Raw genomic sequence first — 26225 nt, 5'->3', positions numbered from 1 at the left:
ATAGAGTTGCAACAACCGTGGATGGATTGGGGGCGAGAACGCGTAACAAGTGCAGCCCGAGATTAACCAGATTAACCCTACACAGCAACAGCCACGAGTCAATTTGGTTGTTCCTCCAATGCGGGCTGTTAGGGCTATGGGAGACCCGCCCCCAGTCCCCAGCGATCTGCCTTTTGGCCCCACGCACTCCTTGGACTTTAAGAGGCCGTCGGCCAGTCCGTCCCATTAGACTCTTCCTTAGCGTTCTCGGCCTGTTCAGAACTCACCAGGGGTTTCGGTGGCTGACGGGCCACGGCGCACTGCGAGCCCTGACAGGCTGCCGGTCTGACTCGGTCAGACTTGCCGTGGACCAGTCGCAGTGCCACTGTCACAACAAGAGGTCCTCATCCGTTGCCGCCACCTACTCAGCTGGGCAGGTTCATACAGCCATTCCCTGATCATCGCAGGAATGGCCACATGGACATCCAACTGGGTGCGCGTGGCGATCACACATTCACCCCTCAGCCCGTCATATCACGTTTCGCCTGCAGCATTCCATAATCCATGGTGCTTCTTGCTTCCTGCTTCCTTGGCGGGGTTCGCGGATTGAGTTTTCGACTTTTCGTTTCACTCGTGCCCTGCATACCCTGGTAGACTGTCGACACTAGAACCCCTGCTAGTCTGTTCCACGGAGAGTAGACTCCGAGGTGGAGGGCCCTCCCCGAGATGGTGCGGACTGGCACCACATCATTCTTTGAAACTTGCGTCGATACTGGACTGTGATTGCCTTGCATGCAGTCTCCAAGGGATTGGTTCGTGGTGCTCGATGCTGCTGGGATGGTTGCGATTCCAATCTGCGAGAATTAAGTTACATTGCCTGCAGGGACGAACCAACAGGCCTTCAATAATCGCTCGTGTGGGCTAGCATGGGTTCCAGAAGGGCAATTAACTTGCAGAATTGTAATTCCTGCCCCTCCAGGGCCGATGAGTCCCCGAGTCGGTGAAATATGGATAAATGCTTGCGCCCAGTAAGCCCGACATATCAGACCACAGACCACAGACCACGTCCTCCGTATTAGTACCAGCCATATCAGGGCTTAATCGCCCTCCCCTTTCCCACTATCTATCTCCTGCATGAGCCTGCGGTGACATTGCCATTGCCCTCCCCAGCAATGGCAGACGACAAGTCGGTGGTTATCCTGGCCGTCTCATGGGCCGAGACAGTCGTTGGTCTGATCTTCTTCGCTCTTCGGTTCCTATCGAACTGGAAAATCGTCTCTCGCTTCCGGCCTGATTTTGCGGTTGCGGGATTGACAGTTGTACGTTCCCATATATTTATTATCTGTGCAGTATCTAACTACGGTCTGTCCTAGGCAACCCAAGTCACAGCCCAAATCTTCCTCCAACTCTGCGTCCACCATGGTATGGGCCGCCACGTCAACACCCTCTCACACGAACAACAAGTCCAAACGCTCCACTGGTCATGGGTATTCCAGCTGCTCGCCATTGCAGCGTCCATGCTCGGCAAACTCGCCATCCTCACCTTCCTGACGCAGATCCGCGGCCGGCACGAGAAGAAGCCATGGCTGCTCATAATACTGGGGGTCTTGATTGCAGCTGTGAACATTGCCGTCCTCGGTACGATTCTGGGACAGTGCACGCCCATGCAGAAACTGTGGGATGACTCTCTGCCCGGGACGTGTGATCCGGGTCGGAAGTTGAATCAGAACTACTCCTTCTTTCAAGCCAGTGCGTTTCTTCGTCCCTGATATTTGGGTGTTGCTAATTGTCAGGCTTCAATACATTCTCCGATGCTCTGCTAGCGAGTTATCCAATCCACCTATTCTGGAAGTTGCAGATGAAGCTGCGCATCAAGGTCGCCTTGTCCATCCTCATGGGTCTAGGCTGGATGTAAGTTCACTCACCCTGTTGCCAGATCTAAATTAACCCCATCAGAGCCGCAATCTGCTCCGCTGTAAAAACATACGAGCTCAAAGCTCTCACAGAGACGAGCGACATCACCTGTACGTCAACCCAACTCCACACCATACAATTCAAAGCCAATACTAATAGCGACAGGGGCCCAACCAACCCTCCTAATGTGGGCCTCCACAGAAGCCTGGATCGTAATAGTCGTCGGCTGCGTCCCGCCAATCCGGCCCTTAATGGAACGAATCCTGCAACGGCTCGGGCTAACTTCGAAGAAAACATCTACACCAGCGTACTACCAAAGCGGGAGCAACCCGTACGGACCAGGGCGGTCGCTCAACACGAACCGCGGCACAAACTCGCATTTCCGGCCTAGTACGTATGGGACTGGGAGCAAGGCCTTTGCGGACGAGGGGGACCTGGACTGGGTGGAGTTGGGGGATTTGGGGGGGCGGAATAGTGCTGGGAATGGGAGTAAGGAGCATATTGTGCCTGGGGGGAATAATGTTGTTGTGACGACGGATATAGTGACGCAGTTTGATGATTTGAATGGGAATGGGAATGGGAATGGAGGGGGCCATGTGCATGCGATTTCTTCAAATGCGAGTTCTGGCTCTGGGGAGGATTGGGGACGGCAGACTCCGGATGTTAGGAAGGGGGTTTGATTATGTCTCACGAAGTAATGTTTAGTGTTAATATACTTTGGATTATGTTCTATCTCAGCAGAGGTCGATATACTGGGTAAATATGAATACTTTAAGACCACATTCCCAGGCGAGAAGCAGAAGTGGGTCTCTACTCGGATCCGAACTATCAGAGCAAAGTTCCATTGGTCCATCTAAGTAGCTTGGCACATATAACTACCCCTTATTGGTAGATATCTCGGTGCTCGGTGCTTGGCAGTATGTCCTCGGCCCCGTGTATAGCCTCACTCGGTGCTCGGTGATTGACTATGACCCTATTTTCCACCTACTTATTCCACCCTATTTATACCAAATCAACCGCAGAAATTGACCCGAATCAAAGAAAACATTCCAAAATGTTGACACCACACCAAAGCCTGTCCATCGCCTTGATAATCTTCTACACCCCCTCCCTCGCCCCGACATCCTTCCTCCTGCACAAACACAGTATCGGCAAAGCATGGGGGTGGCTATACCTCTTCGTCTTCGCGATCCTGCGAGTCGCCGGCGCAGCTCTACAATTCGCCTCGGAATCCAGCGACAGTAACGGCCTCCGACGGGCCGCCGCAACCCTCGCGTCCATCGGCGTCATGACACTCTTACTTGCGATGCTGGAGATCATCGAGGACGTGTATGCACCCATAATCCTCTTTCAAACAACAACACTAACAGTAGATAGAAAATCAACATTCGCCTCAGACCCAATCCACCCGCGCGTCTGGACCCTCCTACATCTGTCACAATACGCCGCATTCATCCTCAGCGTCATCTACTCCTTCACCAGTCGCGACGACCTCAGCCACGCCGCTGCTATAATCGTCACTTGTCTCTTCGCCTGCGAAGTTCTGATCTGCATCGTCTTCTATATCCGACTTCGCGGGGACGCACCCAAACACATGAGAATAGCCGACGACGATAACTGCACCCAAAGTCCAGATAAAACAACCCTTCTCCGTCTGGCCCTATGCAGCACGCCATGTCTCACCGTGCGAGTCGTCTACCTCCTCCTATCGACATTCGCGAACGGGCCCGAATTCCAAGGGAGGGATCTTGATGGGGACGGGGACGCGGATACGCCTGCCAATGTCTACATTGTGGCATTCATGCAGTACATGATGGAGTTTATTGTCTTTGTGTTGTTTTTGTACGCGGGCTTTGTTATCCCGTCTTTGCGCAAGGCGAGGCGCGCTGAGAAGGAGAGGGAGAGGGAGAGTGGGAATAAGGGGCTTGAGTTACGGGGTGGAAGTGGAAGTGTATAGACTATTGCAATTTCTTAATCAAAATATCCCAAAGACGGCACTTTTACATGTCCAGAAACTGACGAAACAAAAGGTATAGCTGCTTTCAACTGAATGCTATCCAGGCTCCTCTGCCTAATCCGCCCACAGAAGAGAACGCAGAGCAAAAGTGTGCATACAGTCAAAGACGTGATCAGTGAACCGAGCATCCCATTCATTCCCACTAACATGGCAAAGCGGGCATTGACGCACTCCAATAGTCTTGACTTTGGAATATTGGAATATCCCGTCTATCAGGTTTGCGCATGTAACTCCGTGGTCAAATCGGAGATGGTCCAACAAGGGTGTCATCTTTGTATACACGGTACCACAGTCCTGGCACATAGGGCACATGTGCCGGGCTGCATGATCCCTCTCGAGATGAGTTTTCCAGTCGTACTGGCTAGCGTAGGTCACAAATGGCGTTTTGCAGTCTTCGTGAAGGCAGACGTACGGTCGAAGATCTTCTGTTACATGTTCTCTATAAGCATTATTAGCATGGTAACTAGGAAAGCAATGACCAAGGCGATGCGTACTTCCATTTCGTCGCATTTGTCGCAACTTCTACAGGCAATGTTTCGCGACAGTAAGGACACTTGAATGTTGTCAATCCCGCTTCGATCTTTGGGGGTTTGGGATAGCAAGGCACAGCCGCCATGGCCCCTTGAGGAAGCGGCCTGCTTTCTTCCCATCCCCGCGAATGTTGCTGCAGAAAGCGACTTTTCCGTCGCAGGCCTATCTCCAAAAGACGGGATTGGACGGTCGATAACCCACCAGCCTGCTGTCCCTCATGTTCCTCCATTGACGTGCTGTTTAGCTCGGTGGACTCCTCATTATCATACGACCCGCGCGGAAAGAAGGACCGCAAAAATGACTCGTGCTCTGCCTGGCCTTCTTCCTCGAATAATCGACCAGCTTGTTCAATCCGCGAACCCCTGCTGAGGGGCGCCGTTAACAACATGAGACTCTCAAAGCTAGATTCCACAGCCTTGATGCCTTCACCAACGAGCGATCTGCTTTTTGCGCCATGCATGCACTTCCCAAGCGAGTTATTCATCATCATAAGCATCCCTTTCAGCCCGGTAAGTCTGTCTGGCTGCGACTGGAATCGAGTATCGAGGTCCGTCGTCGCGCCAACTGCAGTCACCCAAAGGTTAAATTCGTGCTCTTGAAGGCAGGAGTAGCTTGTGCACTCGTTGAACTTGGCCTGGCATGCTTTAGTGAGATCGAAAACAGAGCTTGTGTACATATCCATTTACGCGGTGAGGGGGGAAACGTAAGGGAAAAGGTTAGTGAGGCAGCTCTTGCAAGAAAACAGACATTTTATAGCCATCAAATGAACAAAGCATTCTATCTCAGCTGTCCTTGTGAAGTCTTTTCCAGCAATCTTTCAGCCTGTAACAGGATACTGTTGTAGTGCTTGCACAAAGATGATTCACTACCAGTACTATTTCATAAGGATTGTGAAATGCTACTGTTACCAGGAGTATAAAGAGTAAAGACGTATACAAGCTGGCCTCAGAATTATCATATTTTGCGTCTCTGTTCGCGGTATGGTCAGTACCAAGAAGAGGCTGGGGCGCAACTATGCATCGCGCTAATGGTTGCCCTAAGAACATAACTGGTAAAAAGTAAAATAAAGGAGGTATATATAAATATTATCTATACTACTAATTTACTATATCCAGAAGAAGGGTGGAGTCACAGATTGGTCACCTGGCTGTCCCAGGGAGAGGATCAGAGTAACATACTTGGGTTATAACGTAGGGATAACATTCTTTTAACAATGTTCAATATGCGAGAACCTGTTTCAGTAACGCAGGGAGCCACAACATCTCATTCAATTTACAAAGGACTCAACAAGGGTGATTTTCCTTTAACAGACAGAGCCAGATCATCACCAAGTTAGCTGGATGGTCTTGTCCCTGTTCCCTGTGCTTCGGCCGGGTGGTATCGAGATCAAAAACGTTGTTCTGGAAGTATGCAACCGGTTCCTGCTCCTGTAGTGTTAAGGAAGGTAGGATGGAGGTCCATGCGGTATATACTACTAATATCTTCCAAATATTATGATAAAGGATATATTAGAATAAACTATTCTATAAAATATAACTAGTTATATTATTATGTCCCGACACAGGAATTCAACATCATACGCAATCTCGCCACGGACCCAGATGCATCGGCAGCAGATGCAGTACAACAAGTCCTTGGCCTGACCACAGCGGAAATCCTATCCAAAAATGGCACACCCGGGGGTAACTTCGACAGCGTGGCTGCTTGGAATATCCGTGCCTCGATATCGCCGAAGACACTGCACCATCGCGGGGACAACCTCAGGTCGCTATGTGGTAGTGGTCAGTGGGGTTTGGAGTAACTATGCATCTCGCTGACGGTTGCCCTAAGAACGTTCCAACCTACAACCAGTGGAGAGAATATAAAGCCGCCTGTGCCCAATCTTACCAGCACTCTCCTACAATATCCTACAATAGCTCTAACACCATGTCCGCTACTGCCAACCGCCCCAAGCCAAGGGCAAGAATCGCCCTCTCCTTCGACTTCGACGCCCTATCCGCCTTCCTAGGCACAAGCGACCACCCAGACAACACCCTCTCCGACTACAGCACGGGCGTATTCTCCGGGCTCGTCGGCGCCCGCCGCCTCCTGCACGTCCTGAAGAAATACAACATCGCCGACAAAGTCACCTGGTTCATCCCAGGGCACACAATGGAAACCTTCCCAGAAACCGTATCGGAAATCGTCTCCTCAGGCGCCGAGATCGGATTACACGGGTACGCACACGAAGGCGCGACGCAGCTCACACCAGCCCAAGAACGCGACGTGCTCGTCAAATGCATGGCCGTGTCGCAGAATCTAACAGGCAAGAAAGTCGCCGGGTATCGCGCCCCGATGTACCAGATCCGGGAATCGACCGTCTCGCTGCTCCGCGAGTTCGGGTTCCTGTACGACTCGTCGCTGAGCCACCACGACTCCCAGCCGTATTTCACCCCGGCGGATGCGGCGCCTGAGCGGATTGATTTCGCCCAGCCGGCGAGTTCGTGGTTGCGGCCTTCGGCTGTTACGACGGATCTGCATGTTGCGCCGGCGGCGGGGGTTCATCCGCTTGTTGAGATCCCGACGGGGTGGAATAACGAGGATATGATGGCTATGCAGTATTTTCCGCACCTGGTGAATACGCAGGGGCAGGTAGATGCGCGGGTTGTGGAGCAGCGGTGGAAAGATATGTTTTTGTGGCTGTGGGAGAATGCAGAGGTTGATTGCGAGGATGGCACTTTTATCTTTCCGATCTTAATGCATCCGGATACCAGTGGGCTGCTGCATGTTATTGGGATGGTGGAGCGGTTTGTGAAGTGGCTGTGTGACTGGGGGGATAAGGTCGAGTTTTGTACCTTTGAACGTATTGCACGAGATTATCTGGATGAACGGTCTGCCTAGGATAAGAGAAGATATAGTTGTTATTGATCTGGTTCGAGAGTTGTATATGCCTTCTAGATAGACATTGATTCTCTGGACTTGATATCCTTGGTGAAGGGACTGGTTGCTGAAGGAAGATACACTGACACGGCATCTGCTAGCACATAGTCAACGATGTGTACATGCTTTATTTATACGTTGCAGACAATATACGAGGAAATATTTGAGCACACTCTTTCATCTCTTGTGCAAGCGAGACAAGTGACATAGCACTATGTGTGGCTACTGGCCAGCCGGGTCAGTCTGCAAAGCACCATCCTTTCTATCATAGTTCATGTCTTTCTATATCAACATATTTAAACACAGAAGCAAGGTAATTGCCGCGATGGTTGACCTGACAGCCAGATAAGGTTGCCCGCCTACCTGGTCCGATAGAGCGTTCATCGTCCTACCTTAAAAACGAAGTCGAGTATTAATCCGTTGATCGAGGCATACCCTCCTAATGCATGCTCGCCATAGCCAATTCATTCGGTAATTTTAATCGTATTCATTTTACCTAATCCGGTATCCCGCCGGTGACAGTGTCATGACCTAAAACTGGTCACCGCAACGCTAATAAGATCCAAATGAACAAATCCATATATCCCTACGCTCGACTAAGAATCATATTTATCAAACGACAGCAAAGCCGGGTCCAACGAAAGCGGAGCCTGCTGCTGCTCATCCCTACTCTCCGAGGCCGTATTATCCGGTCCCCAATTAAAAACATCCCCCAGGATCTTCGCGGCCGCAAAGCCAGAAGAATCACCAGATGGTTGTCGCGCAGAGGCGTCTTCTTTTCCCGACACGGGGATAACAGCAGACGGGTCCCGCACGCCCTGCATCTGCGTCATGACATTGTTAAACAGATTCTGGCTAATATGGAACGCGCGTCTCGAGCTCGGATCCTGCTTCGCCATACTATGCAGCCAGAAGAGGGCCTTCTTCGACGCGTCTCGAACGGCCTTGACGCCCTCTCCTTCTCTCTCTTTGCCCATTTTATTCCCGTCCGTGGTAAGGATCGGCACCTGGCCGATTGACAGCTGGATCAGCAGAATCGTCAACGCGCGCATGATAGTATGCAGCAGGTACCACCACGAGGTCATCTTCAGAACCCATTTCATATCCGGCTCGTCGGGGAGAACGGAGATAATAGCGAGGGCGAAATGGACGCAGGATTTTGCGGTGGCGTCCCCGAAATGCGAGCGTGGGGTCATGATGTTTGTTCCGGCTTTGATGGCCGGGTGCGTAAGGCAGGGGCGGTTCAGTATAACCTGGGAGGCGTAGTATGCCAAGGCAAGACCGATCTGTTCTCGAGAGTCGGTTGATGGGGTCTTTGGCGTTTCCCCTGTGTGTTTTGCGTTGAATGCGGTGAATGCGAAGACGGGTTGCAGGCTTGAGAGCCATGATTGGAGTTTTCCCTGGTAGAACAGGATACTGTTTTCAATGCTGCTGTTGGTGGCCGTTAGACTGTAGACGGCATGAGTGGCGGCATTCATGGTAACGGCGAGATCGGCGAGATGGAAGAAATACAGAGACTGGCTGGGTATAATAGTTGCGAGCCACTGGTCTCTTGTATACAGTTCGGAGTTGGTTGAATTGATAGTCCACTGAAGTTGCTTTCGATGCAGCTCTCTGGCTGCTGGCTGCTGGAGTCGGATTTCATCATATGGCAAAGGTAGATGTAGAGACATGGATTGGTAGTCAACATATGGTATACGGCCAGTCATGCCCGAGAGTATGTGCTCTAGAGAAATAATGGACCACCATATACGGGCACGGGTCTCTTCAGATGAAGCGTCTATCTGGTCTCTGTCCGCACGCAGATTCAGGCCTATCGAGATGGCCAAGCGGGCAGCGTGACCATTTATCCGCCATGATCTAGAAAAACGTTAGTCAAATAACTTGGCTGAAAAGATGAAGGAGCGTACTGGTTTACTTGGCCCGAGGCCAGGTAATAAACCGCCAGCAGTAGGTGAATTTGGACTTGTTGTAACCCTGAGATCCTCGTGGCGATGCCAGAAGGAGCGCTCAGACTTATTGCCCGTGATAGGAAGACGCGATCATCGATGTCTCTGCCCGAATCTGGTTCTGATAGTTGGTAGTATCTGGAACTCACAGCGAGTATCATATTGAGAACAGCAAGCCATTTCCGCGACGGCTCGGGCCCCGAGGAAGTGTAAGCCTGATCAAGCTGGATCGTGAATAATGTTTTATCGATCAGTGGAAATGAAGGATGCACCGATTCAAAGAAGATCTTTACTAAGTGGGCCACCCACGGTTTCGGTGGTAGCCAACTTGGGTCGGTAGGAACAGGTTCGGGGATCTGGACGTGATCGAGGTGATAATTCATTGATGTGGAAGAATTGTCGATCTGGGATGACGCTGTATTCAGCTTGTTGAGCGTAGTGCCGAGGTCCTGTAGCCATGAAATCTCAGACCCTTTGCCAATATATCCAGTTGCTCTGCTGGCTTCGTCGCGGTTAGGATCTTTTGTCACCTCATCAAAAGACCCGACTGGTATTGACTGTGTAACAGAATCGAAACGTGCAGAAGTAGACTACAAAGTTAGTTACGTCATAGCGAATATAAGAGGCAATACAATAACATACCAGGGGAATCCCGTCCAGATCGACTGCTGCATCGTCCTCGATCTTCGGTTGGAATTCATCACTTGGAGATTCCGAGACCTAATAGAAAGTCAGCCTGCGACAGCATCACAGCACTACAGAACACCCCAACCTGCTCATCCCCCACGGCATCATGAATTGCGCGTCCTGCGCGGTATTCCCGCGCACCAAAGAGTAACCGGCGGAGCCGTGGGCTGTCATCGGCATTGGACGCTCTAATGATATCGTCTAAGAGCTGATTTGCGGTGTGAAGCTCCTTCTCCGCACGCCTCTGTGCATATTTGCGGCGTCTATCGCCCTCGACCACAAACGTGCAATTGCGGCCTGATTCAGTGCATTTGTCGCAAGGATGGGTCCCACCGCACTACAGAAATCGTGTCAGCCGCTGGAGGAGACTGTGGGTAAGGAATGGGCAATTACTTTGATTCTCCGCGTCCTACACCCTATGCACGCATTGGATCGCTTGGTCCGCCGGGGGACGGGGCGGGACGGTTTCAGAAGGTTATCGGGTGGGAATGGAGCGAGAACTCGTGGCAGCTCATGAACGGAGCGTGATGTCATGCTCAAAAGGGGATGTTGGATATTCACGGGCGGCCAAATAGTGGCAGGTTGAGGAAGACAGCTTGTTATCTCCACCAGGGCCACAGAACAGAATATTTTGGTGCTGGGGAACGACGTCATTACCCCTCTGCTGATCAGGCGTAACACAAGTGGCTTTTCGAACAAATACTTGATTCTGATTATCTTTTATTTTATGAAGGGTTCAAGATAGTTTCCGAACAGACATCGACGATTAAACGCCTCGGTAATTTATGCTGACTTGGTAACATGGTTCCTGGAGATAAAAGTTCCAGTAAACAGTAGAATATCATGGTCCCTTCCCTCCTTCAGTTGCAGGACGTTACAAGGGCGCCAGGCTAGAGGATATGTAACCCCGATACATTCAAATCAATATTACAATTCCACTAGCTGTACGTGGTTAATAGTATAGTGCTTGCTGGATATATATACTGAGGTCTAAATTGAAACCCTCCTCATTATCTGGAGTGGATCCAGTGGACCCTGAACCGACCCGCCCGATCCGGCGATGAAACACGCCACGACCTGCCCAACTTTATCTCAATAATCAATAATCAATATATATTATATATTGAAGCTGTTGGATTACTTTCGATATTGATTATCCCCCACTCATAACCCTCCTCCCACCGCGCCTCAAAACCGCCATCCACCGGGGTCCATCCGCCTCAGCGCCCCAATCCGAATCCCGCCATACCTCCTGGACAACGTCCCATAATATCGCGATACTCCCAATACAATACCGCTGCACATTAACCCACCAGGCCCTCCACAGCGGGCGCTCCTCAATACCCGCCTCGCAAGCCGCAATGAATCCCGGCCAGACGATCGGGGCCATGGCGTTCCAGCCGCTGCGGGCGCTGACGGAGGATTTTAAGGATTCAGCTGCGAGGAGGTTCGTTACGCAGATGTGGCTGTAGTGCTTCGAGACAACCGTTGAAGAGGGGATAGTAGCCCAGTTCGTTGAAGTGTAAAAGTATATGACGAGTGCGGCGTGGAAGGCCAGGATGTGGCAGCGCAGTAGGCAGAGCGTTTCTGTGTCGTTTTCTGGAACAGAAGTTAAGGGTTCGTCTGTGATGGACCAGGATGTCAAAGCGTTGTGGGTTGTCGAGAGTGCTTGCTCGAGTGAGTCGGGAATGGGGAGGCGGTTGGTGGTGTAGTAGCGCAGGTGCTGTGATAGTGATATCGTGAGGTCCATAAAGCTGGCCAGGGTGGCGGTGATACCGTATGTGAATTCCAGACTGTGGTTATCGGAAAAGAAGGGAGATTTCGCGAATACCTCGTCTATCGTCACTGGTGGGCACTCTTTCCATGGATTCGGGGGTAGGTATGGGTCTGTGGAGCGCGATAGAGTGCTCATGAACGCGGAGATCGTTAATAGCTGATCTGTTCCTGGCGATTGGAGAGCAGAATTCTGCTTCACTACCGACAGCAGTTTCTCGCAGCCGTCAAGGTGGATCCAGAAGTCGGTCATGCTCCCTTCCATAAGCTACGACCGTTAGCACCCGCTATAGCCTGGCTTATCAGGACATACATCTATTGAAACCATTGACAGCATAGCCGACATGGTCGTATGGAAATCATCGATATCCGCGGCGGTTATCGACAACTGCAGACTCTCGATTGCTTTCAGCCGGTGCAGACGTCCTTGGTTATACCGCGACCTACTCGGACAGTGCCGGTGCATATGAAACGCCGAGACAGCAAGGAGGGCATGTAGCAGTGCCGTACCAACATGCGAGGGAGTCCCACTAATACCGACGAATAAAGCTGAAGCGGCAGCGTCCATCGCTTTGGGGATGTACAGAGACCGATACGGATTCTGGGTATGGTGCGCTGGCTGCAGGAGATCGGCGACGACGTGGATATAGTTGTCCATCAACTCCGTCATCGCCGGGTCCACTTGCACAGACAGTTCCAATTCCCACGGTGTAGGCATTGTTTGGCCTCCAAGTAGTTGCAGCTGCATCTCATTCGGAGTTTCTGCTAATAGACTGGGATTGCTAATCTCCAGCTCCGTCTCATCGAATGCAAACGCCGAGAACGCCCCAACGACGCCCTCCCCGGCAACATTAACGATCTCCTCTAGCTCATCTAGCATGAGATCGATATCCTGCAGATCAACCTGCACCGGCAGCCTCGGGTCATATATAAGCATCGCCTTGCGTTTAACGTCGCACGGCCGCTCATGTGCCCCGCCGATCCAATGCAGTGCGACAGCGTACCCCTCGCACGAGCTACCGCAGCGACGACACAAAGGCCGACGACTATCGCATTTTACCTTCCGCCGACGGCATGTCCAGCATCTATTCTACTGTCAGTCAGGAAACGATAAATGAGAGCGTGGAATACCCGGCAAAGGTCTTGGTTTTTGTTACGCGGCGGGGCATGATGGGTGGTAGATGGACATTGATAGCGAGGGAGCAGGTGTCAGCGAAATATGCCGAGTATTAACAAGCTGCGCTTTAATGGCAGACGATGTCATGAAAGAGGAGGAGATAGGATGGAGGGAAGTCGTCAGCGAGATCAGTGCGGGGAGTTGGAGACGGTGGAGACCCGTATAGATAGCGAACCGAGTATAAATATTATGAATCAGTCGGAATCACAAGTCATTCTTGACAATTTATTTGCAACAACTGCCACAATGAAATTCTATCCTCTCCTGGCCTTTGGCCAAATCGCATACACCCTCAATGTCGGGCCAAACTACCAGCACCCCATCGAAGGTCAGAACCCCAACTGATAACGAATCAATACCTAACTGTACAGACCTCGATAAGGACCTCCCATTCTCGCAGCCCGTAACCTTCGCCCATTTGGAGTGGCAGCGCTGCCTCGCCGCTTCACACAATACAGTACGACACCCACCATAACCACTGTACCCTACTAACCCACCAGCCCATCGACATCGCAGTGCTAGGCTTCCCCTACGACACAAGCACGTCCTACCGCCCCGGCGCACGCTTCGGACCCCGCGGTATCCGCGCCGGCTCCTCACGCGAGAAAAAAGGCCGCAGCTACAATACCGTCTGGGGCGTCGATCCATTCGAAGAAGACCTATCGATCATCGACTGCGGTGATGTCCCGATAACGCCCTTCGACGCCGCACACGCCTTTAAACAGATGGAGCAGGGGTACAGACAGGTCCTTTACCATGAGACGACATCTAACGGGAGTAAGGCCGGTTGGACGCATCCTCGCATCGTGAGTCTAGGCGGGGACCACTCGATTGTTCTCCCGATATTGCGCTCGCTGAAGACGGTCTATGGGCCGATTTCCGTTATTCATCTTGATTCGCATCTGGATACTTGGGATCCGTATGAGGGGTATACGGGGATTGCGTCGGAGCAGAGTGCTATCACGCACGGGACGTTCTTCTGGCATGCGAGTCGGGAGGGGTGTATTAAGAAGGGGGCGAGTGTGCATGGTGGATTGCGGACGAAGTTGTTTGGGCCGAAGGATTATGAGATTGACGAGCAGACTGTTGGGTTCCATCGTATCGAGGCGCACGAGATTGATGTCATTGGCGTCGAGGGGATCGTGAAGAGGACGGTCGATGTGGTTGGGGATAACCCGGTGTATCTCTCTATTGATATTGATGGTAAGCTGCCTACCTCGTGTTTGCTTCCGTGTTTAGTGGTGTTTAAGCTGACCATGCAGTTCTCGACCCGAGTATTGCGCCTGCGACGGGCACGCCTGAGTCTGGGGGTTGGACGACCAGAGAGCTAAAGCGGTATATCAAGGGATTGGAAGGACTTAACCTGGTTGGAGCTGATGTTGTAGAGGTCAGTCCGCCGTACGATTCGACTGCTGAGACTACTTCGGTGGCCGCGGCAGATCTCATTATTGATATCCTGGCGGCGATGACCAAGAACAAAAAGGGAGTCCCTGCTCGGGCTGCAGGGAAAGATGAATTGTGATGTCTCTTGATAGTCTGCTATACACCTTCACGACCAGATGGCACGGTCTCACTGTCATAATATTCAGCTATCGATAAAAGAAATATCTACACCATACATGAACCGTTTTCGCCTCAATACAGTTACACAAAGCCCAGTCTCTTATCCGTTGTATAGCTTGTATAGCACCTTCTCTGCCACCGTCCTTGGGACACTCGTCTAATGCATCCAGGAAGATATATCTTGAAACTTGCTCAGAACACTCTAAGACTTTGAAGTAGAGCTTCCACCGATGGATAGCCTGGCCTGCGGAGGGTATATAGTTGGTTTAGTCACTTCGCCTCAATCCGATTGCGGCTTTTAGGTTCGACTCCCAGTCACACCGATCCGGTGGTGATTCGTGCTATTATCGGATTGGCGCACGATGATGCCAGCTGTGCCTGCCGTGGTGCATCTCCTAGCATTACACCAATGTTATTGGATGCGCGACGAGGCTGTATCCCAGCTCGGCCAGCCTTGCTTACTTGCTATTTTGCCCCTCATCTCATCGCAGTCTGCGTTGTTCGAAATTACTCCCGACGATGAATATTCCAACATCCACAACTGCTCTACCATTGTTATTCTAGACAGGTTTTTCTTTTCCAGAATAATGTCCGGTTCAAGCGACTACACCATCGGTTGGATATGTGCTCTCCAAATCGAATATCTTGCGGCACAGCTCTGTCTTGACGAGGAGCACGACAATGTCTCTATCAATGCCTCTGCAGCCGATAATAATGACTACACACTCGGAAAGATTGGAAAGCACAATGTTGTTCTAGCCGTCCTGCCCAAAGGAGAATATGGCACAACATCTGCTGCATCGGTTGCGAAAGATATGTTGCACACCTTTCCCAATGTTCGCGTTGGCTTGATGGTGGGCATCGGCGGTGGTGTGCCGACAAAGCATGATATTCGGCTTGGAGATGTCGTGGTGAGCACGCCCAAGGACGGTAGCAGCGGTGTATATCACTATGACTTTGGTAAGACGATTCAAGGTCGGAGCTTTGTGAATACCGGTGTTCTCAACCAGCCTCCTTCCGCGTTACGTGCTGCATTACAGGGCCTGGAAACGCAGTATGAACGCAAAGGGAGCCGGATCGAAGAAAGAATAAATGAAATCCTGGCCAAGGAGAGGGTGCTGCTGCAACGGAAGTACAGCAAGCCTGACTTGGCTACTGATAAGCTGTTCAAGTCTGACCTCATCCATGACGATATCTGTGGAAAGGACGCCCAATGCGTCCACAACGAGGACAACTTGGTCTTTCGACGAGTGAGGGCCGACTTCGAGGACAACCCAGCCATTCACTACGGAACTATTGCATCCGGCAACAGGTTGATCAAAGACGCTATCGTTCGTGACAAGCTTGCAAAGGAGAAGGATGTCCTTTGCTTTGAAATGGAAGCCGCAGGATTAAGCCATTTCCCTTGCTTGGTCATCCGTGGCATCTGCGATTACTCGGATAGTCACAAGAACAAGCAGTGGCAGAGGTACGCTGCTCTAACCGCTGCGTTATATGCGAAGGACCTCGTCAGCCGGATGTCTTCCAGTAGAGTTCACTCAGAAGAGAGAATTGTGGAGCTTCTATCTTCTAGTAAGTGCCTTGGTGACTTCCTTACCAGTATATGGCTGACATGGACAAGTTGGTGAAACCGTATCGAGAACAGAAAAACAAGTATCCAACGTAGAGTTTAAATTGGAAAAGCAGGAGGGCCTCCAGATTCGTCACTGGCTCTCCAACTTTGACGACGGGCTCCAGCTCGCAGGTGTTCTTGATAGGAGAACCCCAGAGACTGGCCAATGGTTCCTGAAGTCGCCAGAATTTCGATCTTGGTTGGAAGGAACGCACCAGACGTTGTTCTGTCCTGGAATCCCTGGAGCCGGCAAAACGATCATTGCCTCCATCGTCCTCGATTATCTGCATAGTACCATCTCAAACGCGAGCAACGTGGGTGTTGCCTTTGCTTTCCTGAATCACGAGGAGCCGTTGTCATCTACAGACCTTCTCTCGCGCCTACTGAAACAACTTATTCCCGGCTCGGTTCCCCCCCTGGTGGTAGATCTCTACAAATCCCACCATCGTACCCGCCCTTCTTCGGGTAAAATCTTCACTACATTGTGCAGTCTCACGGCCAGCTATTCAAAGACGTTTATTGTCATTGACGCACTGGATGAAAGCCCAGTTCCCAACCGGCAGGAAATCCTTGCAGGCTTGTTCAAGATTCAGGACACCGTAGGGGCGAATCTTCTCGCAACTGGGAGGTCCATCTCCGAGATTGTTCAAGCTTTCCAGCAAAGGCAGAGCACGTTTTACGAAATACGTGCCAGAGATGATGACGTACACCGATTTATCACGAATCAACTCCAGACGTTTGAAGGTTGCATTTCAGAAACACCAAATTTAAAGAAGCAGGTAACAGATACTATAACCAAAGCCACCGATGGAATGTAGGTCTGAGCCGTCCACCCCCTGTCAATATAACGCTTATCATGTTGCTAGGTTTCTATTGGCGCACCTACATCTCGAAGCTTTGCGAGGCCAACCGAGAATTGGGGCGATAGAAAATGCATTGCAAAACCTGCCCACAGGGTCAATGGCCTACCATGAGGCGTATGATAATATCATGGTTAGGATCAATAAGCAGTCTACACAACGTCAGAATCTCGCCATCGAAGTGCTCTCGTGGATCACTCAATCAAAAAGACCCCTCCGACTTGCAGAATTACAACACGCTCTAGCTGTTACAGATGAACCATTGGACATTGACGAGGAGAACATTCCTTCCAACCGGGAGATAGTACTTGCATGCGTTGGACTTGTCACCATTGACCAAGCCCGCGATACCGTCCGATTAGTCCATTACACGACGACAGAGTACTTCCAGAAACGATGGACGTCCTGGTTCCCTGACGCCAACGCATACATAGCCACGGTGTGCATCAACTACTTAAACTTCGAAAGATTCTGCACTCCGACTGCTGGTAACTGGCTGGAATACGATGCGCGACGTCGGATTAACTGTCTTTACGAATACGCAGCTGTTTATTGGGGCGACCATGCAAGGGAAGCATACCCTCAAGTCAGGTCTTTAGTCGCAGAATTACTGCGATCCGGACGTAAACTACTTAATGCTGCCCATACTCTAGACATATCAGCAGAGGCGTCCGGGTCTTTTCGTGGACCGTGTGGTCTAAATGGGTTACATGTTGCGTCTTATTTTGGGCTCAGCGACCAGATCCAGGAGCTCATTCAAGATGGACAGAACCCGAAAGCGTTAGACAGTTGTGGAAGGTCTGCTCTACATTGGGCCGCCAAGAGTGGGCAGAGACAGGTAGTGGAACACCTGGCACGCCAGGGGCTCGATGTGAATGCGCTAGACAATAAAATGGAGAGCCCATTGCACTACTCCGCTCGTCAAGGCAATAGACCCCTGGTAGAACTTCTGATCCATTTAGGGTCACAGGTTGAGACTAGAAATAGTGATGGTGAAACTGCTCTGCTGGTTTCTGCTAGCATTGAGGATATAGGTGGCCTGGAGGGCCTTCTTACAAATGGGGCTGACCCAAATGCAACGGATAAGATAGGTCGAAGCGCATTGCATCTAGCCATAACTGCGCGCAATGGGTCCCATGCGGCCGTGAAATTACTGCTGTCATATGGTGTTGACTTCGATTTGTGTGATACAGACAACATGACGCCCCTCCACTACGCGGTTGCTGAAGGAAATAATGAAATCATCGATTGGCTACTGGAAGCAGGAGCCAACATCAATTTAGGGGTACAAAGGAAGAAATGCTCTAGCAACGCACAGTCGATGAGTACCAAGGAACCTGCGTCAGTCGCACGGACACGAGATATCGGAGATGGTATCGGCCTCACACCACTACACTTTGCGGCCTGCAGTGGCCATAGTAGAATGACGAGGTACCTCCTAGAGAAAGGGGCTAAGCCAAACGCTTGCTGCTGCTATGGAGAAACACCACTGCACATTGCCATCCGGGAAGGACTGTTCAATCCACGGGGTAAGGGGACAAGTGCTCCTCCGTATCCACTGGTTTGCAATGACCCATGGACAGATAGCAGGTGGAATATCAATGGGGTCTATGATATCATCGATGACTACGAATCAGACGAAGCGGTTGAGATCAACACATACGTCGAGGAAGAACGGCTGGCGGTAGTCAATGCTCTGCTCGAGAATCGCGAAACTGACGTGAATATCCAAAACACCCACCTCGACTCCCCCCTGCATCTATTAAAATATAACCACCATACCTCGGCCGTCGTTTTTGGGAAATTGCTTGACCGGGGCGCTGATATCTTCTCTTGTAATGACAAGGGCCAAACAGCTTTGCACTTTGCCTGCAAGGCAGGTGCACTTTCTATAGTGAAGGTCTTGCTGGGTAGGGGCTGCTCTATCAGTACTCCAGACCATGATGGTCTCAGTGCATTGCACTTTGCTGTCCGCAGTGGTCAATTTGGGACGGTCAAATCAATATTCAGAATGGAAGAGGAACAGGCTAGAACGTACTGCCTTGACGTCGATGCTAAAGGTCGAACCCTACTCCACCATCTCTTGCAAGATGATCTCAGTCACATGGAGATGGCTGGCCTCTTACTGGCATACAGTGGCAGTCCGAGCTGCACTGACAATGATGGACATAGTCCTTTGAGCACCTACCTTGGAACATTCAAATTTGGAAACCGAACAGCAATTTGTCGATTGCTATTGCAACATGGTGGTAATCCTTACTGGACCAGCCCTGCCCAGCTAACCCTGGCTCATCTGGCAGTACGCCAGTACAAGGCCGAAACAGGGGTCCTAGAGGCTCTGTCGGACTACGGCCTTGATCTTTCCACTAAGGACGCCAGTGGAAAGGGTATTCTGCATCATGGGGCTATCGGTGGATCATTGAGTTCTGACATGCTGAATTTCCTCCACGATAGGAACTTACTTGATCCGTATGATCTGGATGTAGGTGGCAAAACTCCACTTGACTACGCATCCGAAAAGGCCCAAAAGGAGAGGCACCCAGATTCATTTTGTGCATCGAGGTGGAACGAATCACTGCAGGCTTTACGCGACTTCATCGAGATGAAATGCTTGTAGCATACATGAGAGCATTTGGTAGCTGTCCTTTATCCCGGTAGTCCAGAATCTCGATACCTAAATAAACATTGTTATCTACATACCTGGTACTCACCAAATTGCGAATCATGGTTGGAGACAGGAGAAATCCCAGCTACCCTTAAATTAATCGATGGGAGGGGTCATTATGATAGCCGGATAACTATCATTCAGCGCTTATATATTTCTGGTGCGTGCCATTGATTATCCACAATGCGGATCGATTGACGATCACCAAATACAATGCTGAAAGAAAATATAACCACAACATGCAGTCCTTGTTAATTAACTAGGGGCGTCAGCTGGCAGCCGTATGTCTATTATGTGTATAACCCACGATGGTGAAGCGGGAAAATCGACAGTAGGATCCGGCGGGGTTTCCCGGCGGAAAAGCAGATAAGAAAGTTACCCCACACCAGCTTCACAATCTCCGATCTCCAACTATTACGACCAATTGGAACTGTTCCTGCGGTATACTTGGAGTTACTGGAGCTGTATCTGATCCCGGCGGGCAACCAGACCTTCCCCTCACATCCCACCATCCACCATTATAAAATAAATCCTTCCCCATGCCACTCCATTCCAAGCTCCTTCATTTTCCAAAACTACCATCACAATGACTACAAATCAACCATCGTATCTAATCCTTGGCGCCGGCATCTTCGGCGTCTCCACCGCCTACTACCTCATAAAATCCAACCCCAACGCCTCCGTAACCCTCGTCGACCGCGACGCCTTCGACGCCGAAACCCGCGTCGCCGCATCCTGGGACTGGAACAAGGTCGTGCGCGCCGACTATGCCGACATCGACTACTGCCGGCTCGCCCTGGAAGCCCAAGACATCTTCAACACCGACCCGCTCTGGAAGCCGTATTTCCACGAGACGGGGGTGTACTGGGTGTGTCGGGACGATTATGGGCAGGATGTGGTAGAGAACTATAAGAAGCTAGGGCGCAAGGCGGAGATTGCGGCGTTTCCGCTGGAGGAGGCGAGGAGGATGTATGGCGGGTTGTTTGAGCAGGCGGATTATACAGATGCGAAGGAGGTGCTTGTGAATAAGACGAGTGGGTGGGGTGCTGCGGGGGATGCGTTGAGGGCTGTTACGAGGGAGGTGATTAGGCTGGGGGTGAAGTATGTGCAGGCGGATGTTGAGACTTTGTTGTTTAATGGGCGGGATGAGTGCATTGGAGCGAAGACTGCGACGGGCGAGGAGATCAAGGTTTCCAAGGTTGTTCTGTCTACAGGGGCGTTTACGGCGAAGCTGCTGGAGTACAGCGCTGCTGCCACTGGGAAGGAAGATCTTAGGGCTGGACCCAGGATTGTCGCTGGCGGTATTACCACGGGGATGGTGACGCTGGACGAGAAGTCGTATGACAAGTTTGCGAAGATGCCCGTGGGCTTCCAGGGCTATGCCGCTGACAAGGGTATGTCTGACACTCGCATATCATAACCAAGCTAACGAGTCAGGGCCTTTCCTCGGTAGTCTCCCTCCAACGCCAGAGAAGCAGCTGAAGTGGTGGGGTGCAACGATATTCAGCAACACACAGGAAGTCCTTCCTGGCCGATTTGTATCAGCGCCACCAACAGATCAAGATTACTCGCAGTGGAACGTATCAAAAAAACTACAAGACGACGTCCGCTACTCCGCCCGCATGTTCTACGGCTCCCAAACCGCATCCTGGAGCTTCGACAAGTTCCGAGTCTGCTGGTGAGACCCAACCCCATCCTATCAAAATCCACAGCTAATCCTTACAGGGACGCATTCACACCAACCGGAGACTTCATTATCTCCCCCCACTCCGCCGCAAAAGGCCTATACGTCGCCACCTGCGGCTCATTCCACGGCTTCAAATTCTTCCCCGTCATCGGTAAATACATTGTGCAGATGCTAGAGGGGAAGCTGGATTCGCACCTCACGCAGAAGTGGGCTTGGGACCGGACGGCCGAGCAGCTCGATTCGTCGCTGAATCCGGAGTGGCCCAGGTCTGAGATGAAGGATATGCTGGATGCGAAGGTTGTTGCGAAGCTGTAGTTTGGTTAAATAGCGAGGTTATAATTTATTTACACTATTGGGACTATTCCCATCCTGATGCATGTGTTCCCTTCATTTTTGGCATTGGCAGCTGATCATGAGGGTATCTGGCGGCCGGGGGGCTATCGGGAAGATAGCGGAACAGGAGGCCATCTGGGCGTCCAGCTCGGAACTCGTGTTAACAAAGTCGGGGAGCGACCGGATCCCATGACTTGCTCCCCGACACGAGCAAAAGCTGTATCACAGTTGACCGTTCCCTGCATCGTATAAATGTCAGCAGCTGCTCACATGGCAGATCTTCCCACAGCATCAACGATCCCGCCCAACCCAACATGTCCGATATCAGATCTTGCTTTCCGGCTCGTCCCCAGTTTTCAGGATTTATGAAACCCTGCCGCGTGGAAGGAGACGTGTCCCAATTGGAAGTGTACGGCGAGATCCCTAAAGAGATTGATGGAGTCTTCTATCGAGTAATGCCCGATCCTCAGCTGCCTCCCTTTATTGAAAATGATCCCGTGAGGAAACACCCAACCAACAACGGCCTCCCCAGACATCGAGGATACTGACAAAGATAGTGGTTCAATGGAGACGGAAACGTTAGTGCCTTCCGCATCCAAAACGGCCGTGCATCATTTCGGCAACGCCACGTGCGAACCGAGAAGTTTGTGCGGGAGCGCGAAGCTCAACGCGCCTTGCTCGGTTGGTATTGATCAAGAGGTACACATTTACTCGAAGCTAACGGGCTGACCAGGCAAGTACCGAAACAAATTTACTGATGCGGTAGCGTTTAAAGTGCGCAGCACCGCCAACACCAATGTGGTTTTCTTCAACGGGCACCTGCTGGCCCTGAAAGAGGATTCTCCTCCGTACGCCATGGACCCAGTTACCCTAGAGACAAAGGGGGTATATGACTTTGAGGGCCAATTGCCCAGTCTCACATTTACCGCACATCCGAAGTTCGACCCGGCCACGGGCGAGATGGTCTGTTTTGGGTACGAAGCTCGCGGTGACGGCACCCCGGACGTATGTTACTACAGTGTTTCGCCTAGCGGCCAATTCACCGAGGTCGTATGGCTGGTGGCACCGGTACCAGCGATGATCCATGACTTTGCAGTGACGGATAACTGGGTAAGAGAGCTCGTTTCTCCGAAACACTGCGCTAATGCCTTGCACAGGTTATTTTCCCGATCATACCTCAAGTATGTGACATTGAACGCATGGAACAGGGGGGAGAGCACTGGCAATGGAGCCCAGAGACCCCTATGTATTTGGGTGTCATGCCCCGTCGGGGAGCCAAAGCCGGAGATGTGAAGGTATGGCAGCCCTGTTTTATCTCCCCGTTTCGGCTACCCGGAATTAACCCAATGCAGTGGTTCCAATATAAGAACTCTTTCCCAGGCCACACAGCCAACGCATACGAGGATTCAAAAGGCCACCTGATGATTGACTTGGGATTAAGTGAGACGAACGTGTTCTTCTGGTGGCCCGATGCTCAGGGAAAGGCACCCGAGCCCAGCTCCATAGTCTCCCAGCTGGTCCGATTCACCATCGATCCCCAGACTGAGGACCTTACCCTCCCCGAACCCACAGTACTGCAGGAGGGAAACTCGGAGTTCTACCGCATTGATGACCGATTTGCCACCCGTCCCTATCGCCACTGTTTCTTCGATCTGATGGACCACGAGCTTGGGACTGATTTTGAATATATTGGGCCCAAGCTCGGCGGCGGTTCCCCTTTATATAACTCTCTGGCGCATTTCGACAACTCTACTGGGAAAACAGAGGTCTATTTCCCTGGGAAAACCCATATGGTGCAAGAGCCGGTTTTTATCCCGCGGAAGGACTCCGTCATCGAGGGAGATGGGTATGTTCTAGCCCTAGTGAATAACTATGACACCATGGCCAGCGAACTTCACTTGCTGGACACGCGAAACTTTACTCGAGCGCAGGCCAAAATCCTGCTTCCGGTCCGCTTGCGCCAGGGCCTCCATGGAAGCTGGGTGGATGGGAGGGAGCTCGGAACACATGTGGAATGACATATTTCTATACATTACTGGCCTGGCAAAACTTAGTCTACTTGGTCCAAGAAACAAGGTATTGCAAACGCGTATCAAATTCACGTGTTGGTGAACACATTCAGAAAGGTCCTCTATCATTAGACATCATAGATATGGGAGTTTGGGTAAAAGCCGTCTATAACTTGTAGAACATTGTGCGTGAAACGGGTAACGAGATCTAGGCAGCAGTTTGGGCAATGTAAGTACAGGCTTACCACACCTGGGGTTGCTTTATGAAAAATATAGTTAGATATAATTCCTTTTTTTTTTTTTTTTTTTTAGGTCCGCAAGGCCAGGGTTACTGCTAGAAACGCAGGGAACAATACAGGGTTGGCAGGCATGAATGCAAGAAGGCAAAACGGTATTTGGCTTTCAATGTCTTGTTCCATCCTACAAGCGCAACATCAACATAGGCTAAGAGCTTTTCGTATTCCATATCCCCGACTTCCCCGGCGAGAGAATCCCATTCGGGTCGAGGAAATCCTTCAGCGAGCCAGTAAAGCGCGTAATTGCATGGCCGTTAAAGTCCAACCTCCTGGCTTGATCATCCATATGGCTTACATGCGTGCGATAGGCGATATACCCTTGCGCCGCACCATCTCGCGCGAGATTCCTGTACAGCTCATGGACGCGCGGCTCCTCACCAAGGGCGTATATAACGAGCTCGATACCAACCACATAACGCGGGTAGACATGGAAATCCGCAAAAAAATCAAAGTTTGCGTCGATCGTGCGCGCTTTGGCCGTTAGGTACCACTCGTACAGCTCGCGGCCAGAAGGGGGTAGGATCGGGGAGTAGTCAATGTGCCCGCCGCCTGGTTCCGAGCGACTGTTGACGATCCCCAGCGCTGCAAGCGACGGGATGCCACTGTGAGGAACTTCCTCGCTACTGATCTCGGCAGCTTTGATAGCCTGTCCGGGCGTACCGGGGAACTCGCGCCACTCGATTCTGGCGCCTGCAATACCGCGGAATGCGCGCTGGACTGTCTTGAGCAGGGCAGGAAGCATCTCTACTGAGCCGTAGAGGCCGAAGTATGCTTTCCAGAATCCCCAATCCTGGTCCCTCCGGATTTCGTCTAGAATAGGGTAGGGAACGTGGGAGTCTGGCTTCATGTACTGCGCCAGTTTGGCTTGGACTTCCGGGATCTCGGACGTCAATGCGAGGCGGAAGGTATTTGCGATGGATGACGAGTTCAGAATAATAGAACGACGCATGAGGTCTGAGAGAGTACCGACCAGCGGAACAAGGTCGCTTTCCCGGGGAACACTGACTTGGACTGTGGCGTAGGCTTCTGGGGCGGGCGTCATATGGATTCCAAGCTGAGTGACGATTCCTGCTTCTGTCAGCAGTCTATCTAGTTTTCTGTTCCAACGCAGAGGCTTACCAAGATTGGACTGGTAGAAGATGCTGTCCAGGCCGGGTCCCAACCCACTGCGTAACTCGTCTTTAGCTAGGGCCTCTTTCAATCCAGATATATAGAACATACCCCTTGTAAAGCGCAAATGTCTTATTGCTCTTCATCGCTCCCATACCCGTGCGAAGCAGATCCCCATTAGGCAAAACGACCTCCATACCACACTGTGATTGGGAATGCTCTCCATCGGGCGTATATCCGAATCCACGATCCAGGGTATTCCCTACAACCGAACCCCAGCCAATTGCCGGAACGGAAGGCCACAGATTCAGGGCTCTGTGTTGGATCTTTTCGTATAAATCGAAAAAGGACACCCCGGGCTCCACAACAGCATAGCCGTATTCTTCGTTGATATCGAGGATTCTGTTCATCCGATGGAGATCGAGTACAACAGATCCCTTGACAACGGGGTTGGATCCGCCATATCTGAGATCGCCTGTGAGTACGATGAACACTCGACAAGGAGACTCGCGGCGAAAACATACCCAAGATTCTTTCCCCTGGAAACAGTCCACAAAGGCACCTTGTATCCATTCGCAAGCTTGACAATTTCCTGGATTTCTTCCACGCATCTAGGGCGAACGGCGCCGCTCGGTTGGTGGGTGCTGGCCGTCGAGAAGGGATCGCCGTACGAGTCTTGGTTCTGAGGCCCTCGGAGTGCGCCGTGGTGAGGGACACGCGAAACATTTTCCTCTCCAAGCGTACGCGCAGCATCGTCAAAGAAGCATGTCAGCGTTTGATCATCAGGTGTCACGAGCCTCCTAGGTGAAGGCATTGCTGTGGGGGTTGCATAAATACTGGGTTATGGTGTTCCTGGGCAAAGGTGCCTGGAACCTCCCTTGGATGGCTTTAAAGGAAATAGAAGCCCTGATGTCTTGGTTACCGGATCTTGTGCTGGCCGGGGATAGAGGGGTAAGGCATTCCGCGGTTGGCCTCGTCTCTGCCGGGTATTACGGGGATATAGCTGTTATGCGGTTCCCCGGGGAAATAAAATGCAGAGGTGCTACGATACAATATACCATGGGGTACGCTACGCCAAGTTATATTCTATCTTAACTCAAGTATTTATCTAGCAGGCTATTGCGGCTTTCGGGATGTCTCGATG

At 51.4% G+C, this 26225-nt stretch overlaps 12 protein-coding genes across 12 annotated transcripts; 7 read left to right on the top strand and 5 right to left on the bottom strand.

The window, feature by feature from the left end:
* Positions 1 to 1151: 1151 nt before the first annotated feature.
* APUU_12291A (uncharacterized protein) lies at positions 1152 to 2573 on the top strand (the record flags this gene model as incomplete). Its single annotated transcript, XM_041698476.1, has 5 exons — positions 1152 to 1298; positions 1353 to 1728; positions 1803 to 1890; positions 1936 to 2003; positions 2059 to 2573. The coding sequence occupies 5 exons, from the start codon at positions 1152 to 1154 to the stop codon at positions 2571 to 2573; spliced, it is 1194 nt and encodes a 397-aa protein (XP_041551657.1).
* Positions 2574 to 2947: 374 nt separating this feature from the next.
* Positions 2948 to 3850, top strand: APUU_12290A (uncharacterized protein; the record flags this gene model as incomplete). Its single annotated transcript, XM_041698475.1, has 2 exons — positions 2948 to 3222; positions 3271 to 3850. The coding sequence occupies 2 exons, from the start codon at positions 2948 to 2950 to the stop codon at positions 3848 to 3850; spliced, it is 855 nt and encodes a 284-aa protein (XP_041551656.1).
* A 114-nt stretch (positions 3851 to 3964) lies between these two features.
* Positions 3965 to 5123, bottom strand: APUU_12289S (uncharacterized protein; the record flags this gene model as incomplete). The annotated part of the gene is made up of 2 exons (XM_041698473.1): positions 3965 to 4349; positions 4405 to 5123. The coding sequence occupies 2 exons, from the start codon at positions 5121 to 5123 to the stop codon at positions 3965 to 3967; spliced, it is 1104 nt and encodes a 367-aa protein (XP_041551655.1).
* Positions 5124 to 6367: 1244 nt separating this feature from the next.
* On the top strand, positions 6368 to 7321 carry APUU_12288A (uncharacterized protein; the record flags this gene model as incomplete). The annotated part of the gene is made up of 1 exon (XM_041698472.1): positions 6368 to 7321. The coding sequence occupies one exon, from the start codon at positions 6368 to 6370 to the stop codon at positions 7319 to 7321; it is 954 nt and encodes a 317-aa protein (XP_041551654.1).
* Positions 7322 to 7956: 635 nt separating this feature from the next.
* On the bottom strand, positions 7957 to 10530 carry APUU_12287S (Zn(II)2Cys6 transcription factor; the record flags this gene model as incomplete). The annotated part of the gene is made up of 5 exons (XM_041698471.1): positions 7957 to 9220; positions 9271 to 9899; positions 9952 to 10029; positions 10082 to 10333; positions 10390 to 10530. 5 exons carry the CDS (start codon positions 10528 to 10530, stop codon positions 7957 to 7959), a joined length of 2364 nt encoding a protein of 787 aa, XP_041551653.1.
* A 619-nt stretch (positions 10531 to 11149) lies between these two features.
* Positions 11150 to 12022, bottom strand: APUU_12286S (uncharacterized protein; the record flags this gene model as incomplete). The annotated part of the gene is made up of 1 exon (XM_041698470.1): positions 11150 to 12022. The coding sequence occupies one exon, from the start codon at positions 12020 to 12022 to the stop codon at positions 11150 to 11152; it is 873 nt and encodes a 290-aa protein (XP_041551652.1).
* A 24-nt stretch (positions 12023 to 12046) lies between these two features.
* APUU_12285S (uncharacterized protein) lies at positions 12047 to 12706 on the bottom strand (the record flags this gene model as incomplete). The annotated part of the gene is made up of 1 exon (XM_041698469.1): positions 12047 to 12706. The coding sequence occupies one exon, from the start codon at positions 12704 to 12706 to the stop codon at positions 12047 to 12049; it is 660 nt and encodes a 219-aa protein (XP_041551651.1).
* Positions 12707 to 13192: 486 nt separating this feature from the next.
* APUU_12284A (agmatinase) lies at positions 13193 to 14468 on the top strand (the record flags this gene model as incomplete). The annotated part of the gene is made up of 4 exons (XM_041698468.1): positions 13193 to 13274; positions 13318 to 13403; positions 13447 to 14149; positions 14209 to 14468. The coding sequence occupies 4 exons, from the start codon at positions 13193 to 13195 to the stop codon at positions 14466 to 14468; spliced, it is 1131 nt and encodes a 376-aa protein (XP_041551650.1).
* Positions 14469 to 15096: 628 nt separating this feature from the next.
* APUU_12283A (uncharacterized protein) lies at positions 15097 to 19598 on the top strand (the record flags this gene model as incomplete). The annotated part of the gene is made up of 3 exons (XM_041698467.1): positions 15097 to 16081; positions 16131 to 16935; positions 16988 to 19598. 3 exons carry the CDS (start codon positions 15097 to 15099, stop codon positions 19596 to 19598), a joined length of 4401 nt encoding a protein of 1466 aa, XP_041551649.1.
* Positions 19599 to 20232: 634 nt separating this feature from the next.
* APUU_12282A (NAD(P)/FAD-dependent oxidoreductase) lies at positions 20233 to 21648 on the top strand (the record flags this gene model as incomplete). Its single annotated transcript, XM_041698466.1, has 3 exons — positions 20233 to 21040; positions 21084 to 21324; positions 21372 to 21648. 3 exons carry the CDS (start codon positions 20233 to 20235, stop codon positions 21646 to 21648), a joined length of 1326 nt encoding a protein of 441 aa, XP_041551648.1.
* Positions 21649 to 21980: 332 nt separating this feature from the next.
* On the top strand, positions 21981 to 23684 carry APUU_12281A (carotenoid oxygenase family protein; the record flags this gene model as incomplete). Its single annotated transcript, XM_041698465.1, has 5 exons — positions 21981 to 22163; positions 22224 to 22347; positions 22400 to 22776; positions 22824 to 22961; positions 23019 to 23684. The coding sequence occupies 5 exons, from the start codon at positions 21981 to 21983 to the stop codon at positions 23682 to 23684; spliced, it is 1488 nt and encodes a 495-aa protein (XP_041551647.1).
* A 435-nt stretch (positions 23685 to 24119) lies between these two features.
* On the bottom strand, positions 24120 to 25895 carry APUU_12280S (FAD-binding oxidoreductase; the record flags this gene model as incomplete). The annotated part of the gene is made up of 4 exons (XM_041698464.1): positions 24120 to 25039; positions 25091 to 25137; positions 25193 to 25546; positions 25606 to 25895. 4 exons carry the CDS (start codon positions 25893 to 25895, stop codon positions 24120 to 24122), a joined length of 1611 nt encoding a protein of 536 aa, XP_041551646.1.
* Positions 25896 to 26225: the final 330 nt, after the last annotated feature.

The sequence above is a fragment of the Aspergillus puulaauensis genome, chromosome 1 (assembly GCF_016861865.1).
Source record: "Aspergillus puulaauensis MK2 DNA, chromosome 1, nearly complete sequence".
Classification (NCBI taxonomy): Eukaryota; Fungi; Ascomycota; class Eurotiomycetes; order Eurotiales; family Aspergillaceae; genus Aspergillus; species Aspergillus puulaauensis.
This window is presented reverse-complemented; position numbering and strand designations above follow the sequence as displayed.